This window comes from Hibiscus syriacus, unplaced genomic scaffold (assembly GCF_006381635.1).
Source record: "Hibiscus syriacus cultivar Baekdansim isolate YM2019G1 unplaced genomic scaffold, ASM638163v2 tig00000340_pilon, whole genome shotgun sequence".
In the NCBI taxonomy this organism is placed as follows: domain Eukaryota; kingdom Viridiplantae; phylum Streptophyta; class Magnoliopsida; order Malvales; family Malvaceae; genus Hibiscus; species Hibiscus syriacus.
Window position 1 is genome coordinate 3,631,007 of NW_024061783.1, and position 16,866 is coordinate 3,647,872.

The 16,866-nt window shown below is 33.5% G+C and overlaps 1 protein-coding gene and 1 pseudogene across 1 annotated transcript; both read right to left on the minus strand.

Annotated features, from left to right (window-relative positions):
• Window positions 1-277: 277 nt before the first annotated feature.
• LOC120203086 (pentatricopeptide repeat-containing protein At2g33680-like) lies at window positions 278-3,037 on the minus strand. The gene has a single exon (XM_039203443.1). It carries the CDS (start codon window positions 2,885-2,887, stop codon window positions 296-298), a length of 2,592 nt encoding a protein of 863 aa, XP_039059374.1. The 5' UTR covers window positions 2,888-3,037; the 3' UTR covers window positions 278-295.
• A 725-nt stretch (window positions 3,038-3,762) lies between these two features.
• Window positions 3,763-10,366, minus strand: LOC120191196 (annotated as a pseudogene).
• Between the last annotated feature and the right edge of the window lie 6,500 nt (window positions 10,367-16,866).

A 16,866-nucleotide genomic window follows, 5' to 3' on the forward strand; every position in this document is an offset into this window, starting at 1 on the left:
CTTTTTGCACGGCTATACTCGGCGTCTGTATTTCGAAGCAGTCTCACACAAGAAGTTGACTAGTTGGATTTATAATTCATCTGGGCTTAATGGTTGTGGCAATTAAAGCTAAGTCGGAATAAAAACAAAAGAAAAGTTTTTAATGAATTTTTGCTAATGATGTATCCTTCGCTATGGACAGGCTACGACAATGCTACTTCCGACGTGCTAGTAAGTGGAGCTACGGAGCAACTATAAAATATTAATGGTCAACTAAACTAACTCAATTTTATTTGAGAGGGGAATTTTAATAAGTTCACTCCAAACAATCAAAAATATGAGGCATATACAAGTAATAATCAAGTGATTGAACAGAACAAGAAGCTCCTTTCACGTAGATCTCCTCGTGTCTTGGATGAAAACCATCTCCGGACCTGAAAACATGCACTCGACCATTGACCATCACCCAACTACACTCACCTTCTTTCTTAACACCACAATGGGTCATCAATGCCCTGACTCGTCGGACATCTTCCCACTGACCCTTGGCCGCAAAAAGATTCGCTAGTAATATGTAATGGGAGGCTATACCAGGGTCAAGCCCCAACAGTTTCTCTGCAGCACTTTCACCAAGTTTGTCATTCCCATGCCTTGCACAAGCCCCTAAAACTGTCTCCCAAATCAAGGGGTTCGATGTAATCTCCGTGTCGTTGATGAAGCTTTCGACTTCGTTAAACTTTCCGGCTTGGGCTAATACATCGATCATACAAGCATGATGCTTGATTGTAGGTGTCATGCCATAAACCTTGGTCAAAGAGTCGAAGTGCTCTTTCCCTTCTTTGACCAAGCCTGTATAACTACACGCAGATAAAACTGCAATGAATGTAACCTCATCTGGCTCAATGAATTTATCTAACATTGTATTGAAAGTTTCTAGAACATTCGATCCTTGCCCATGTTGCAAGTATCCGAATAACATTGTATTCCATGAAACAACATCTGTTAACACCATGCCCTGGAAAGCAGCTTCAGCTTCTTCTATGCAACCACAGTTGGCATACATATCTACAATCGCAGAAGATACAAACACATCATCAAAACTCCCAGCTTTAATCGCCATAGAATGAAGCAACTGCCCATTTTCCAACATCGCCATCTTGGAGCAACTACTCAAACAGGTGGCAAGAGTGAATTCATTGGGTTTCACACCTTGCCATTGCATCTGATTGAAGTACTCGATAGCCTTCTCCGATCGATCACTTTTGGCATAACCAGAAATTAATGTTGTCCATGATAAAAGATCTCTCTCAATCAATTGACTAAAAAGTAGATCTGCATCTGCCAAGAATCCGTTTTTAACATACAAGTCGATAAGAGATGTTCCCACTGAATTATTCTCATTCAGGCCATTCTTTATTATATGGACATGCACTTGCTGTCCAAATTTTAGATTTAAAAGATGGGAACAAGATTTTAAAATGCTAGTAAATGTATAGATATCAGGCTTAAAACCTTCAGCAAGCATCTTGTGAAAGATACCTGGTCCCTGATAACAAGTTTTATCGCTATGATATCCGGAAAGAAGAGCATTCCATGAAGCTAAATCCCAAGAACTAATTTCCTTAAACGCATGCCAACCATTTTGGACTGACCTGACTTTCATATACATTGCAATAAGTGCATTGCACAAAATGATTTCAGATTCAAATCCATGTTTGAGTATACAAGCATGAATGGCTTCACAATAAAACTGATCACCCAAATTAGCAGCTACACTAGCAATACTTGCAAACGTATGTTGATTGGGGCTTACCCCTTTGTGTCTCATTAGGCAAAACAACTCTGCTGCTTCTCGAATCTGACCGTGCTCATCAAGGCAGTCGATCATCGCACTCCAGGCTACCGTATTGGGCCTTTGAACCCTTTTAAATACCTTAAGTGCATCCCTAGCTACTCCACATTTTGAATACATGTCAAGAAGGCAACAACCAACAAATTCATCGTGCTCACATCCGGTCTTAATCACCAAAGAATGCGCAATCAAGCCCCATGTTACATTTTCCGAGTACGAACAACTTTTGAGCACATTTGACAAAGTAAACTTACTGCACCTCAATTCGGATTCCGTCATCCCTCGGAACAAATCCAAAATCTTTCCTGCATCACCCTTTAGAGCATATCCATTAAGCAATGCATTCCATGACACAACATTCTTTTTATCCATGTAAACAAACACTCTCTCTGCCAATTCCATCTGACCACATTTTGCATAAAGATCAACAAGAGAGGAACCAACAAATACATCAAACAAAAGCCCAACTTTAACACCTTCTCCATGCAACAGTGTCCCAAAAAACAATTCTGAATTCAAAGAACAAGCTTTCAAAGTAGTCACCAAGCAATGCCCATTTGGTCTAACTCCATCTTTCTTCATGAAACAATAAAAACCCAACACATCATTTCCATACCCTTCATTAACTAAACCAGAAAACAGAGCAGTCCAAGACACAACGTCTCTTTCAGGCATTTTATCAAGCACTTTACAAGCATATCCGAAGCTCCCACATTTCGCATAAACATCCACTAAAGAGTTCCATAAAAACAAATCTGGATCAAACCTAATTCTTATTATCTTCCCGTGAAGAACTTTAGCTGAACTCAAATACCCTTTCGAAGCACAATCATGCAGAATCTTAGAATAAAGTTTTAATTTTCCAATTCTTTCGAGCTTTGCCTTTTCTTTGAAAGGTGGGACTTTTAAAGATGGGTTTACTTCATTCGCAGCAATAAGGGCAGTGAAAGAGGAAACAAACTGAAGTGTGGCCGGAAGGAACTTTGTCGAAAATTGAACGAAAAGACGGTTCTTTCTTAAGGGGAAAAATCGAAAATCAAGGGATTGAATAAGCATTGAAATTTACCTGGGTTTGGACTCTTTGAGTAAGGGCTATAAAGTTTGAAGCTTTAGCACACTATCGCATAACTTGGCTGGCTCTTCGTCCTCCGTCGGCCAACGCACAAAGTGTTTCTTTCTCTGTTTTTGTTTTAAAAACATTTTCTCACCAAGAGGTTTACATGTTTAGGACCAGAACTTCAAAACTAATTTTTTAAACTAATAATAGATTAATAGTTGTTTGTTTTAAAAAAAATAAAAATTAAAAAAATTATTTATCCAAAAAATTAAAAATTATAAAGTTTTGAAAAGAGTATACAAGATTAAAATAAATTAAATCATATTAATTGATATTTCTTTTATAAATTATTAATATCTATAAATTAATAACAAAATAATAAAATAGAATCATACAAACAAAAACTTAAAAAGGAATCCAATATAATATACTATAGGAATAGATAAAAAAACATTCATTATTTTTACGAAAAAAATAATTTAATAAAATTATTTAATTTAGATATGTAAAATAAAAACGTTATAAGAGTTACGATAAAGCTTAAGTAATTTTTATATAAAAAGCAAATAAAATAAAATAACTCAAAATCATCATAACTAATTCCCACATTATATTAATACCATTTCACTATTAATTTTATATAAACATATATTTTTATCATTACTAATATTTAATTTACTAATTAATTAATTTAGATCGAGTATTAAATTAAGATTCAAAATACTTTATAGATGGAATTGTCAATTTTTTAAAACATAAATAAAATTAAAAATATAATTAACAATAGAAAATAAAGAAATAAAATTAAAAATTAAAAAGCATGAAGCCATAGATTATAAGAACAATTCAATTATTGTCTAAATTATAATTACAATCATGGGTGCCCTAAGCTCTCAAGTATTTCAGCAGCAATGACTCCTCCTGAACATGCCATTACCAGAATAAGGGTAAGTCTTCCTCCCGGAACAAGCTCCGGCAGCTTAATCGATGTTGATGAAGTCCGGGAGTACCGGTCCGACCACGACATCGCAGCAGGAAGTATTCCGAAAAACATCAGTACTGACAATGTAACACCCCCAACTCGTATCCGACCCGGATCCGAATCCGAAGTGTTACATTGACTTTTCAAAACCTTTACTTGTATAAAATAGTGAGTAATTTAAAATTTATTATTACATATAACTTATTCAAAACCTTTACCGAACTATTATTCAGAGCTTATACAATATATTATTTTGAATACATGCCAACTAGAACTTTATGTATTAAAATACATATTATTCACATTTCTTCTGATCTGACCTTTGGTAAGAAGAACTGACCTGTCTTGCTCCACATTGCTCTTTACTCTTCTCACTTCGATAACCTACGTGTGAAACAATCACACGCTAAATCTATGACTTAGTGAGGCAATAAACATAAAATATAAACTATAGTTTGTAATCATGCATGAACAATTACTACTATCACTCATACCCTTATTCATGTAACAAATCCCTATAACACATATGCAATATATCATTACATATAAGAACATATACACACATATATTCATCACTCATCATTTTCATCATTAGCCTTATTTCATTATCAATATTATTATCGTTTATATCACTTAATACATATCCTCTTGTACCTAGCATTTTAACCAACATTTGCCTCATTTAATCATACAATCCACATATCATCATATAAATCATATAATATCATTCATAGCTCAAAAGCATACAAATCACATGTAATATATTTGTTATTTTTTCTTTATTAGCCCATGTACACATGTGAGAACTATATATATGTGAGTCTATAGAGGTTGTGCACTAATGCTGTCACCACAGCTCGTATAAATGCACCGAAGTGCCACGTAGAATTGCACTGTAGTGCCGCGTAGAAATGCACCGAAGTGCCATATAAGGTTGTCCCTAAGGACCACGTAGAAAATTCCTTAAGAATCATATACATATGCCAAGGATCAAGTATGTGTCTCAAAAGACCTCACACATGTTCCAAAGAATACATATATGTCCCGAAGGACCGCGTAGACCCTCGACTCTTGGCATGCCAACTATACCCTAACTCTCATGACACATAACATGAGCATCGCCATTTATGTCATTTCACATTTTCACATAAACACGTAGTTCACTTTCACATAGCACGTAGATTATGTCACACGAGTTAAATCATATATACTTATAAACACGTAAATCACTTTCACATATCACGTAGTTCATATCCACTTTTCATACTATTTCACATTTCTTGTCACATTGCTTATATCTTATTTTTATGTCTTATTATATATATATATATATATATATATATATATTCACATGTTCATATAATCTATCATTTCATCATCTAAATGTGTATTCATATAATTCATCTTCCTATATATATATATATACATATCATTTTTCCTGTACTTGTATTCACATCATTTATATTCTCCTTCTCATAATCTCATATATCCTGATTAATAGCTTATATCATATATGTATAAAATAACTTATCTCATATCATATAGCTTATACCTCATTCTATGATATTCACCTAGATCATATCACCCCTTTCATACTCATAAACATATGTCACTTCTATTATTTCATTTATATACTAATCTAATCTATTTACCTAATTCAATTCATATAGTACTTATAACTTTCTAATATGACTACGTAGATTTCCATCATACAACCCATTTATCATAATTTTATTTAAGCATATGTATTTTTACCATCTAACTCATCTTATATGTTCCTATTATCACTTATGTTCAAGTCTCATATCATCATATAGGTCAATATTATCTATCTTGTTTCAATTCTCATTCAATGATATAATTCTATTTTACTATTTCACATAAATGTTCATACCACTATTCACTTACCCAACTCACATTCTTATTGTTTATATAACCTTTACACTTGATTACTTCATTCCTATCATTTCTTCTAAACTCGCTTTTTACCATATTCCCATATTATTACCTAATTTATCCCATATCATGTATTCGCGTAATCTTATATTCCATTTCTATATATCTCAAAGATCTTATCACATAACTTCTCTTTTATATTCATATAATTTCTTATCATATCATATAGTTTATATCATCATAACATAGCATATATTCACATCAACCATGAAATACATATACAATAATATGTCAACACATACCATAACATATAACTCAGACACTCATAACAAACACATGTTCATGTTCATTCTTCATGCACAATACTATAGAAAATAGACTTGTCGCAAGTCTTATTTCCCATTAAACATCATATATAAAATAATGCGCGCTCACCTTGGCCTCACTAAGTTCCAATCCATTTTTTATAATTTCCTCTCTTGCGATCGAATCATAACTTGATAATCGTTCCGGTACTTGTTCGTACTCGATATCTATATAATCATACATTGATACATATTAGTATCCAATTGATATACACTAATCTATCATTTCTTAGACCAAAAGAAAGGTATAATTCTATTTCCTTTAAAGTGCATCGATGCACTACCCATGCATCGATACACCAATCACCTTCAATGTTTTCATTTTAAGGGGGTGCATCGATGCACTCCTTATGCATCGATGCACTAATTGCATTCGATGTTTCCATTTTTAATAGGTGCATCGATGCACTTCCTGTGCATCGATACACACTGAACAAGTTCTGGAAATTTACCCTTGATGCATCGGTGTACATTGAATGTGCATCGATGCACATACCCCAGAATTCATTTTTAAGCCCGAAAATCTACTCAAATCAACTCAAATGCTTCATCTTTCAACCCCTTTCATGTTCTCAACTCATATACACATGCTTAAACCAATTTATATCCATATAAATCATCTTTAACTTCAAAATTCTATTCCTCATATGTAACTCAAGAATTAAACCAACTTTGCAATATGTTTTAATTCCAATTCTATGGCTTCTAACTTCTTAATTAGACCCTTGACAAGTCAAATTTAACTTCCAACTCTAGTTATTAACTCTATTTCAAGATTTCACCCAAGAACCTCAAATCTTTAATCCCTCCTAACTCCATCATACTTTGATTTTAAGATAACTTAAGCTTTCCTTAAGCTTAGTTATCATCTAATAATCAAAACCCAACCTTAAAATTAAAAATTAATCCATAAACAAAGAAACTCACCTTTGTGCTTGGAGATACGGGAGGAGGAAGAAGAAGAAAGAAAACTCTGGATAATTCTCCCCTTTCCCACGTGATTCCTTTTCTTATAAAAGAAATATAAAAATATTACTTGTCAATTTACCCTTTTACCCTTTAATCCATTCAATAATTACTAAATAACCTTTATCATATTTCCAATAAATCATTGAACTATTCAATTATCCTACTTTAATCACCAATTTCTGAAACTTTATAATTTGGTCACTAACCTGATATTAAGGATGTTACAGGCACAAACATGGAAGGTTTGATCGCTTTCGGGTGTTTACAAGGCAAAGGAGTTGAGACTCTTAATGAAAACAACAATTGGTTTTGTTGTTTGCAACGCAAGGTACCGAAATCCCTTTGCAAATATATATTCATCCGGATATGTATCGGTCAATAAAGAGTTCGAACAACGTAACATAATTAGTTTAGTTGCAGGTGCAAAATTGGTTTAGAGAATTACCTCCATATGTTCCGGAAAAATCCAAGGCTTTAAAAAATATCTCCGGGTCTAGCAAAGCAAGTCCTAGAGGTGGAACCAAGGTCAAGAGATGGTTGAGGCTTATTCTCACTGGCCGGAAGTTTCAGCACTGAAGTGATCGGAAAAAAATGAACATTTTCATAAGGCCAGAAATCTTGAAAAGAAACTAGGCAATCAGAGCATTATAACAAGATATCCTGTACCGAAATCAAGCAGTTTCATCAATACAACACATGCATATGCATATGTAGCCAGAAATATAAAGATGGTTCACTAAAGACCCTCTAGACATGTAGAAAACATTGCCAGTGTCCGACACATACTCATATCCTACATTTCGTGAGATCAATACTGAAGGAAAACTCACAAGCAGCCAGGAAATCGGGAAGGCCCAAAACGAATCCGATATATGATGTTGCAATGGCAAGAAGTGAGAACACCTCAATTATTGGCTGTAAATTCGTTTCAGAAACCAAAAATGGTCACTTAAAAACTCAATCCGATGCTATTCACCCTGAAAATTTCGACTCAAAATCCATTAAAGAAAAAAGAACTTACTGCAACAGATCCATTACTAGATCGCAACTGTTTCAATGGATCTATCATCTGACCTGAGCTCATGTCAAGATTCGAATTTATCCTAGAATAACACCATTCCACACAAGAAATAAACCAAGTGGTATTGCTGTTCCTAGAACAATAGCAGTCCTGCAAGAAACAAAGATTCAAAGAGAACAAATGACACAAACCTCGTGCCACCATGACCGAAACTTAGGATTTGAGAGTTACACAATTTCGAAACATTTGACAGCGAAATGAAAATGGAGGGGAAGGGCAGGGGAATAAAAAGAGACTTAGAGCTTAAATGGTAATACCAGTAGTCACCTTACTTTTGACATGTCTCCTTCAAGATTTGTGCATAGAACTGGTACAACATTCTGAATCGTGTAGATACAAAAGATGTTACAGCAACTTAATAAAATGTTGGATTTCACTACGATGGAAACCGATAATGAACTTGTATTACGGATTTCCGCAACTAATCGTTAAAGATCCTACCTGGTAAACAAATGACAGTGCAGTTATTGGTATACTCATAGGAACAGCTGCAAAGTTGGCTTTCAGAAGTGCATCCCAATCTCTGTCTCAACTTGCCACAGACTAAGCCAAAAAAACAAGTAAAAACTAAGCAATATGAAATGAAATACGTTTGATGGGAGAACAAACATCATTTTCTTAGTGATATAATGCGAAAGAATCGACAGTAATCAATCAGATATACTTAAGAGCAAACTCCAATAAAAAAGGGCTTAAGCAATAAATATTGAAATTTAAATCATATTGTTAATAACAGTCAAGGAATTACCACAAGAAGCAATGATTCCCAGGACAAGAACTCCATTAACGGCACCGACAAAGCGCTGGATATAATTGAAACACAAATCAAAGTTAATCTTAATTTGTTCATTCTAAACGAAAGAGGAAAAAACATATCGAACACTTATAAATGAATAAAAGGAAGCTGAACCATGTTGTAGCCTTTTATCAAATAAAATGTCATGTATTCAGACGGTCCTTTTTTTCTTTCTTAAAGAGATATAAAATGTAGGAATAATAGTCTAGCACAATGGTAAATGCATCAATGAGGGTACTGGTATCCGTTCGACACGGATATGTTCAATTTTTCAAAAGTTTCTCCTCGTGTATTTGAAGGATCCTTGGACGGTCATATGCCTATACGATGTCAGCAGATGTGTCAGATATAGATGTTGGACACAGGTACTTCAAGAAAAATGAAGAGCCGGAACAACACCAACCTTCCAAAGTAGCAAAGGCCACCAAAGACCAATGAGAACAATGTTGCACTTCCCCATCTGCAAATCAAAGACAGTGATCAATATCTAAAAGCAGTAAGAGCAGCTGTTTGATACATTAATTATATTACAAGCATGGTATCACGATAAGTAACTCAGAAAATTAGAACTTGAACTCAGGCTCGTACAAGGGAATGCCAAGATAATTTGTCAAAATATCTGAAGAACGAGCTACATAAGCAACAAGAAGGGCATAATGTATAAATATGTAAGACCAACTGCAAGCCAAGTAGACAAAACAGAAAATGATACCAGATAAGATAAACCTCTAGAAAAGTTAATTATTTTGTTAAAAATCAAGCAGAACGCTATATTTTCCGCCACAAGCAATGAAGTAACTTGACTTTTAAGTTATGATATTCCTTTATGGATATAAACTATGCTTCTGATATTGCATAAAGTACTTGAAAAAGATAAAAATGCCTACCAAGCAATTTGAACTCCAACTGGTCCAAGAGTTCTCCTGGCCATGGATACCTGCAACAGTCCTTGTGGAAATAGGAAGTAATGTTACTTGAATTTGAGGCGAGTGTTGGATACGAGTATGTGTCTGACACGAGTATCCTTAGTTTCCCCCCCCCCCGGATCCAACATGTGATCCAATATGTCCTACATGTTTCTACACAAGCAAATTCCTTTTCTTCTATCAGTAAAATTGAGAGGCTCAGAGGCATGAGTCTCTCCATATTTCTGGATACAGTAAGGTCATCTCTGTATAAACTATGAATACAAGTTAAATGTAATTAAACTAAAAGTAAAACTAAATCTATTTTTTTTATTATCACAAAAGATCCAGCCAATATGTGATATTGCTAGAGGAATCGATTTCAAGGGATGATAGATACACGTAAAGTTACCTACCAGAGAAACACCACCAGAACCCAGTTCACACTTCTGTTGACATTTACTTCAGCAATCAGCAACCCAGTAGCAACCTGGAATGGTTGATTGCCTTCAATAAACAAGCAAAGAAAAATGATTTCTTTTGCAAAGAAAGAATATCTTAGATTGCCATGAAAATCCAACAAAGGATACAAGCAACAGGAGAGGCCAAAAATCCAGATTCTTGCGTCACCGCTGGAATGGCCAGGATCCCTGCACCCACCTACAGATTGAACCAACAACAGGCAAACAAATCAGCACACGTACGTGTGTATAAAGTTTCATAAGAAAATTAAACAACAGACAACATAGCTGAGAAAATTAAGGCCATACCGTTGTACCAGCCACCAGGAATATTGCATTGGATAAACTTCCTGGAGAGGATCATAGAACTCAAAAGTGAATATATATATATATATATAGGAAAAACTCACGATATAATGTTTTCAAAATAAATAATTCACGAGATAATGCACTCCCCATATTATTTGTTGAAATAGGGTGAAATCCACAGTTTGCCGTAGGTCGCCATGCCTTCCGGACGACCCACTACGTCGCCATGGCTTCCCGGCGAGCTGCACAGAGATAATGGACATCTGCATGTGCAATGCACGTCCCCAACACCCCCAACACAGGTCGCCATGCACTCCCAGCGACCTACAAGGTCGCCATGCACTCCCAGCGACCTTGTAGGTCGCCATGCACGCCCAACGACCAACGTTGTGATTCCAGCTGCTCTGCTTTGGTGCTTTGCATGGGCCATGCGTGGCATGGGATAGGTCGCCATGCATGCCTATGGTCTGCTCTCGCTGCGCCTCTGCTCCTATCAGCGTGAATTCAGCTGCATTATTACAACACTTATTGCAGCCCTTATTGCTGCATTATTGCAGTCATTCAGCTCACGTGAATGACAATTTGAGGGTGAATAATTGAAGCAGAAGAGGTGGGTGGTTGTATTATATATTGGATGGAGGGTTAATGAGTGAAACATAAAAGAAAGAAAGGGAGAAGAGAGCAAGGGAAAAGAGGAAGAAGAAGAAAGGGAAAAGAGGAAGAAGAAGAAAGGGATAGCACAACATCGAGATAAGTTTTTTAATTATTTAAATTAGTTTATTATTTTAAATTATTAGTTTGTTAGTTTATGGTTTAAGGTAAAACCAAATTTTAGTTAATTATTTAGTTAGTTTAAGGTAAAACAAATTTTAGTTAATTAGTTTGTCAGTTTAAGTTTTATTATTGTTAGTTTAAGTTATATCATACATAAATATAAAATTATTTAATTAGTTTGTTTGATGGTTATATATTAAAAAAATAATTAATTAGTGTGTTAATTAGTCTAATATTTAATTAGTTTGTAGTTAGTTAAATAGTTAAGTTATATATATTTTGGTTGTTGAATTTATATTATATAAAAAAATTAGTTAATTAGTTTATTAGTAGTTTAAGTTTTATTATAATAAAAAAATAGTTTATTAGTTTAAGTTATATAAAAGAATAATTATTTAAATTATTTTATTGTTATAAATTATTAGTTAATTAGTTTATTATTATAAATTAGGGTAAAACAAAAAATTAGATAATGAGTTTGTTAGTTTAAATTATATTATTGTTAGTTTAAGTTATATCATATAGAAATAAAAAAATTATTTAATTAGTATGTTTGATAGTTACATATTAATAAAAATAATTAGTTAGTTTGTTAGTCGTTAGTTATATATAAAAAAATATGTAATTAGTTTGTGTTAGTTAAATAGTTAAGTTATATTTGTTTGTTGAATTTATATTATATAAAAAAATTAGTTAATTAGTTTTTTAATAGTAAATTATAATTAAAAATTGTTTATTAGTTTAAGTTATATTAAAAATTAGTTTATTAGTTAAAGTTATATTAAAGAATAGTTAAAGTTATATTAAAGAATAGTTTATTAGTTGTTTAAGGGAAAATTAACGTTTAACTTATATTTTAAAAAGTTTAGTTTGTTAGTTTATTAGTTTAATAAATTATAAGTTATTATATTAAATTTTTTTGTTGTGTTGTAAATTAGTTAGTTAGTTAGTTTATATTAAATTATATTAAATGATTTTTTAAATATTGTTGTTTAATTTTTTTTACAGATTCATTCCAATGGCTGACCAAATTCCACTGCTGAGACTTGACAATGAACATATTTCAAGTCATTTGGGAATAATGGTGAATAAAATATTTGTTTAATGAATTATAATTAATAAATATTTGAATATTATTTTATGATTGTGATAAATATTTTGAAATATTTAATTGCAGGAGGACGAGCAGCGAGTCCTTCGTCTTTGGCTACATAAAGTGCCCAAGCCACACCCATTGATCGAAGAAAACTTGCAAGAGGCTGGATTTTGGTATATAACATTTGTGCGAGATTACAAGTTGGTCCCAGGTTTGATCAATGCGTTGATTGAACGTTGGAGACCAGAAACGCACACGTTTCATTTGCTGTGTGGCGAATGTACGATAACTTTGGAGGATGTGGCAATGCAACTCGGGGTCCAAACAAATGGGATGCCAGTGGTAATGTCACATGAGTTTAATAATGTGGCACAACTTTACAGCTTGTTTCTTGGGAAAGCGCCCGTACCACCAGAGTGTAGAGGGTGGCGTGTGAGGTTGTCATGGTTGAAGAATGAATTTCAGCTTCAACCAAATAGTACGGAGCACGAAATTATATATATGCAACACGAGCATATATATTACAGTTGATTGGGAGAATTTTGATACCTGATAAATCTGGTAGTTATGTTCACACTCAATATCTTCTTTTTTTAAGAAATTTTGAGTATAGTAGGCAATATAGCTAAGGATCGGCAATATTAGCGTTCTTGTACCATGAGATGTGCAAGGCGTCATTAGTCGTGAATGATAATAATACATCAGAAATCGGTGGATGTCTGTTGCTGCTACAATCATGGGCTTGGCATAGACTTCCGTTTTTGACACCGATTAGTCGGACTGCGGTTGACTTTCCACTTGCCGGAATGTAATATGGATCCTCTATTTTAATATAAAATATTAATTATAAAATATTTATTTTGATTAAAATTATTGAACAAAATGGCCATATTTTTGTTTTGATTGATATACAGATTGAGGCATAAAATTGAAGGCACGGGGTTGGTACACAACAACATTAAAGAGTTCAGGCTGAAGATCGACATTAAGGCCAAAAAGGAGGTATGTATAATCTGTTATTTTTAATTATTATTTAAATTAACTATATTATTTGATTTAAATAAATTTTATTGTTTTTGTAATTTTATAGTTTAATTGAAGACCATACATGAATGAAGAAATACTTGCGTTGATACCGCACGATATTTTAGATGGGTTTCAATATTGGTGTGCTGTTACACCATTGATCAATTTTGCTTTTTTTGAGATCCAATTTGGGGATAGAGTGTTGAGGCAATTCCACTTCCACCAACCTATTCCGCGGAGTCCATGGGATCATGACCTCCTCCAAAACTTAGATGGTCGTCGTCAGGTGAATTGGGTTGAGATGCATGACGACCTGCACAGATTTGATGGTCGTCGTAAAGAAAATGTTAATTGGGTTGAGAAGCATGCAACCTACATTAATGCTTGGAACAGTAGGGCTTCATTCATGCCAACTCTTGACGACATTCAAGACGATGACTTTAATTTTGAGACTTCGGTTTACCTTGCTTATTTTTAAGATAATGAAAGCCGTTCATGACAATAATGGTAGAGAGGCGACAATTTTTGAGGTTTAAGAAAAGATTTGGTAAAGCTGAATACTCTCTACTGAGTGGGAGTTCATCTCAACAACCTGAAGAGGAAATGACCAATGTGGATAATAGCGCACCACAACCATTCGGCAATGCGGGATCGTTGCATCACGCAGTTGATGATTCTACTGTACCGGCATACATACCAGAGTTTGTGCAGCCTGAGGCACCCATCTACTCTCCCATGTTTTCGTTGACGTATGACTTTGAACACATGACAGTTCAAATGCCCCCAATGAATGAGGAGAATGGGTACCATACTCCTGAGAAACCGCAACGGCCACAACGTATCAGACGTCCGCCCCGACATTATCATTCAACAATACCCCGGCATCGACAACAATTGTAAACTCGTATGCTATTTGTTACAAATTATATATTGAAATTAGACTAGTTTTTTTAACCTTAACAATGATTTTTAGTATCAAATCATTATTATAATTTCATTACTAGTAATTATTAGTAAATCATTAGTATCAAATAATTAAATATTAATAATAAATCATTATTAATAATAATTAGTAAATCATTAGTATCAAATAATTAAATATTTAAAAATCATTAATAAATTCGACTATTTATAAATTTAAATTCGAGTAGTCCACACTAATACACTCATTTGTTATTATTCCATAATTATTAGCAATAATTATTAAATCATTATTATAAAATTATTACTAAATCATTATTAAATCATTATTATAATGATTATTATTAAATCATTATTATCATTATTATTAAATCATTATTATAATGATTATTACTAAATCATTATTATAATAATTATTATAAAATCATTACTAAATCATCAAATCATTAAATATTAAAATCATTATTAAATCATTATTATAATGATTATTACTAAATCATTATTAAATCATAATATTAAAATCATTACTAAATCATAATATTAAAATCATTACTAAATCATTATTAAATCATTATTAAATCATAATATTAAAATCATTACTAAATCATCAAATCATTAAATATTAAAATCGTAATTTCATTATTACTAATAATTACTAAATCATTACTATCAAATCATTAAATATTAACAATAATTTAATTATTACTAATCATTACTACCAAATCATTAAATATTAATAATAATAATTTCATTATTACTAATCATTACTAAATAATTATTATAATTTTAAATATAAATTCATTATTAAATCATGATTAACAAATCATTACTAAATCAAATCATATCATTATTACAAATCAAACAAGTGTTCCATGGATGAGTATTAGTTATGTAACGAAAATGGCGTTAATTGAACCACACGTCCATTCGAATATGTTCAAGTCCTCGAATTATAAATCATTACAAAATTAAATCCGGATAAATACATAGAAATACATATATGATTACTAATGATGAGGCTTATATCTTGGTAAATTATGACAATTATTTTTTGAATGGCATTCACCCCTACATAATCCGCATCTCTTTGCTTGACCTCTCTCTCTAGCATGGAAATCCATACTGGTATGAATACGAGTGGACTCAGGTCGACCTTTTGGACTTCTGCGAAGCATTGGATTTGGCAGCCATTCATCATGATCTTTTTTGGGCCAATATGATTCATTCGGGATCTGTCTGAACGCATAGCTGTAGACATTTAATATCCTACGTAGGTGAAAGCATTCATCAACATAAGTGTATGCGCTTACACCATCATACATACATGCAGCGACTGCATGAGCACATGGATATTTCCATGCTTGAAACGACCACAATCACACCATTTGTGTCGTAAATCAACTCTAAATGTTTGGTATTCTCTTCCGACGTTACGGCGTATGCACGACATGACAAAAGTATGACCAACTAGGTCGAAATTATGAACAACCATTGATGTTTCCAATCGCTCATTTGCTTCCATTGACTCCGCCACTGTAGGAGCCCAAGTTTTACCTCTATTTATGAGACTCTCAATTTTCTTGCCTTTATCCGACCAAACTTTAGCCAATCTAAAGTATGTCTCTTTCACCACACTCACTATTGGGAGATGGCGTGTACCTTTTAGTATCGAATTAATGGTCTCAGCAAGGTTTGTGGTCATATGTCCGTATCTCCGACCTTCATCGTATGCTTGCGACCATTTTTCCCGCGGTATTTTTGAAGCTCACTTCCAAACACGCTGATCATTGTAAAATACCTTCAAATTCTCCAATCTCTTGTCAAAATTTGGTCGACGTAGTTCGTATCTTGTTTCATAATATATTGTGTTAAACCGTAATTAAAAAAACCACGTAAAAATGCACAAATATTGAAAATAAAACTTACCAATACTGACTATCTCGCTACGAATGTATATGTTATGAAATTGGTCGATACTATTCTTGCCAATATGACGGATACAAAATGTCGGATATGCATATGGAGGTATCCAACGACTTCCTGATCGTTCAATTGCCGCCAAAATACCCGTTCCTCTATCGGATATCAAGCAAACTCCATCTTCACGAACGACATATTGACGTAGATTGGTCATAAAGAAATCCCAAGCCTCTGTTGTCTCTCCCTCAACAATGGCGAATGCAATTGGGAAGATATTCTGCTCACCATCTTGAGCAACTGCCATTAAAAGTACATGCCTCTATTGACCATACAGCCACGTACCATCTACTTGGATCATACGTTTGCAAAATGGAAATCCTTCAATACATGCCTTGAATGCCCAAAATAGTCTATGAAATATTTTCTTCCCTACCAGAAGTTGACCTTCTTCGTCATATGCAGCCATGGTTTGAGACT

Bases quoted from the DNA above. Each gene is read 5' to 3' on its own strand.
- LOC120203086 (XM_039203443.1), bottom strand. From the start codon at position 2,887: ATGCTTATTCAATCCCTTGATTTTCGATTTTTCCCCTTAAGAAAGAAC.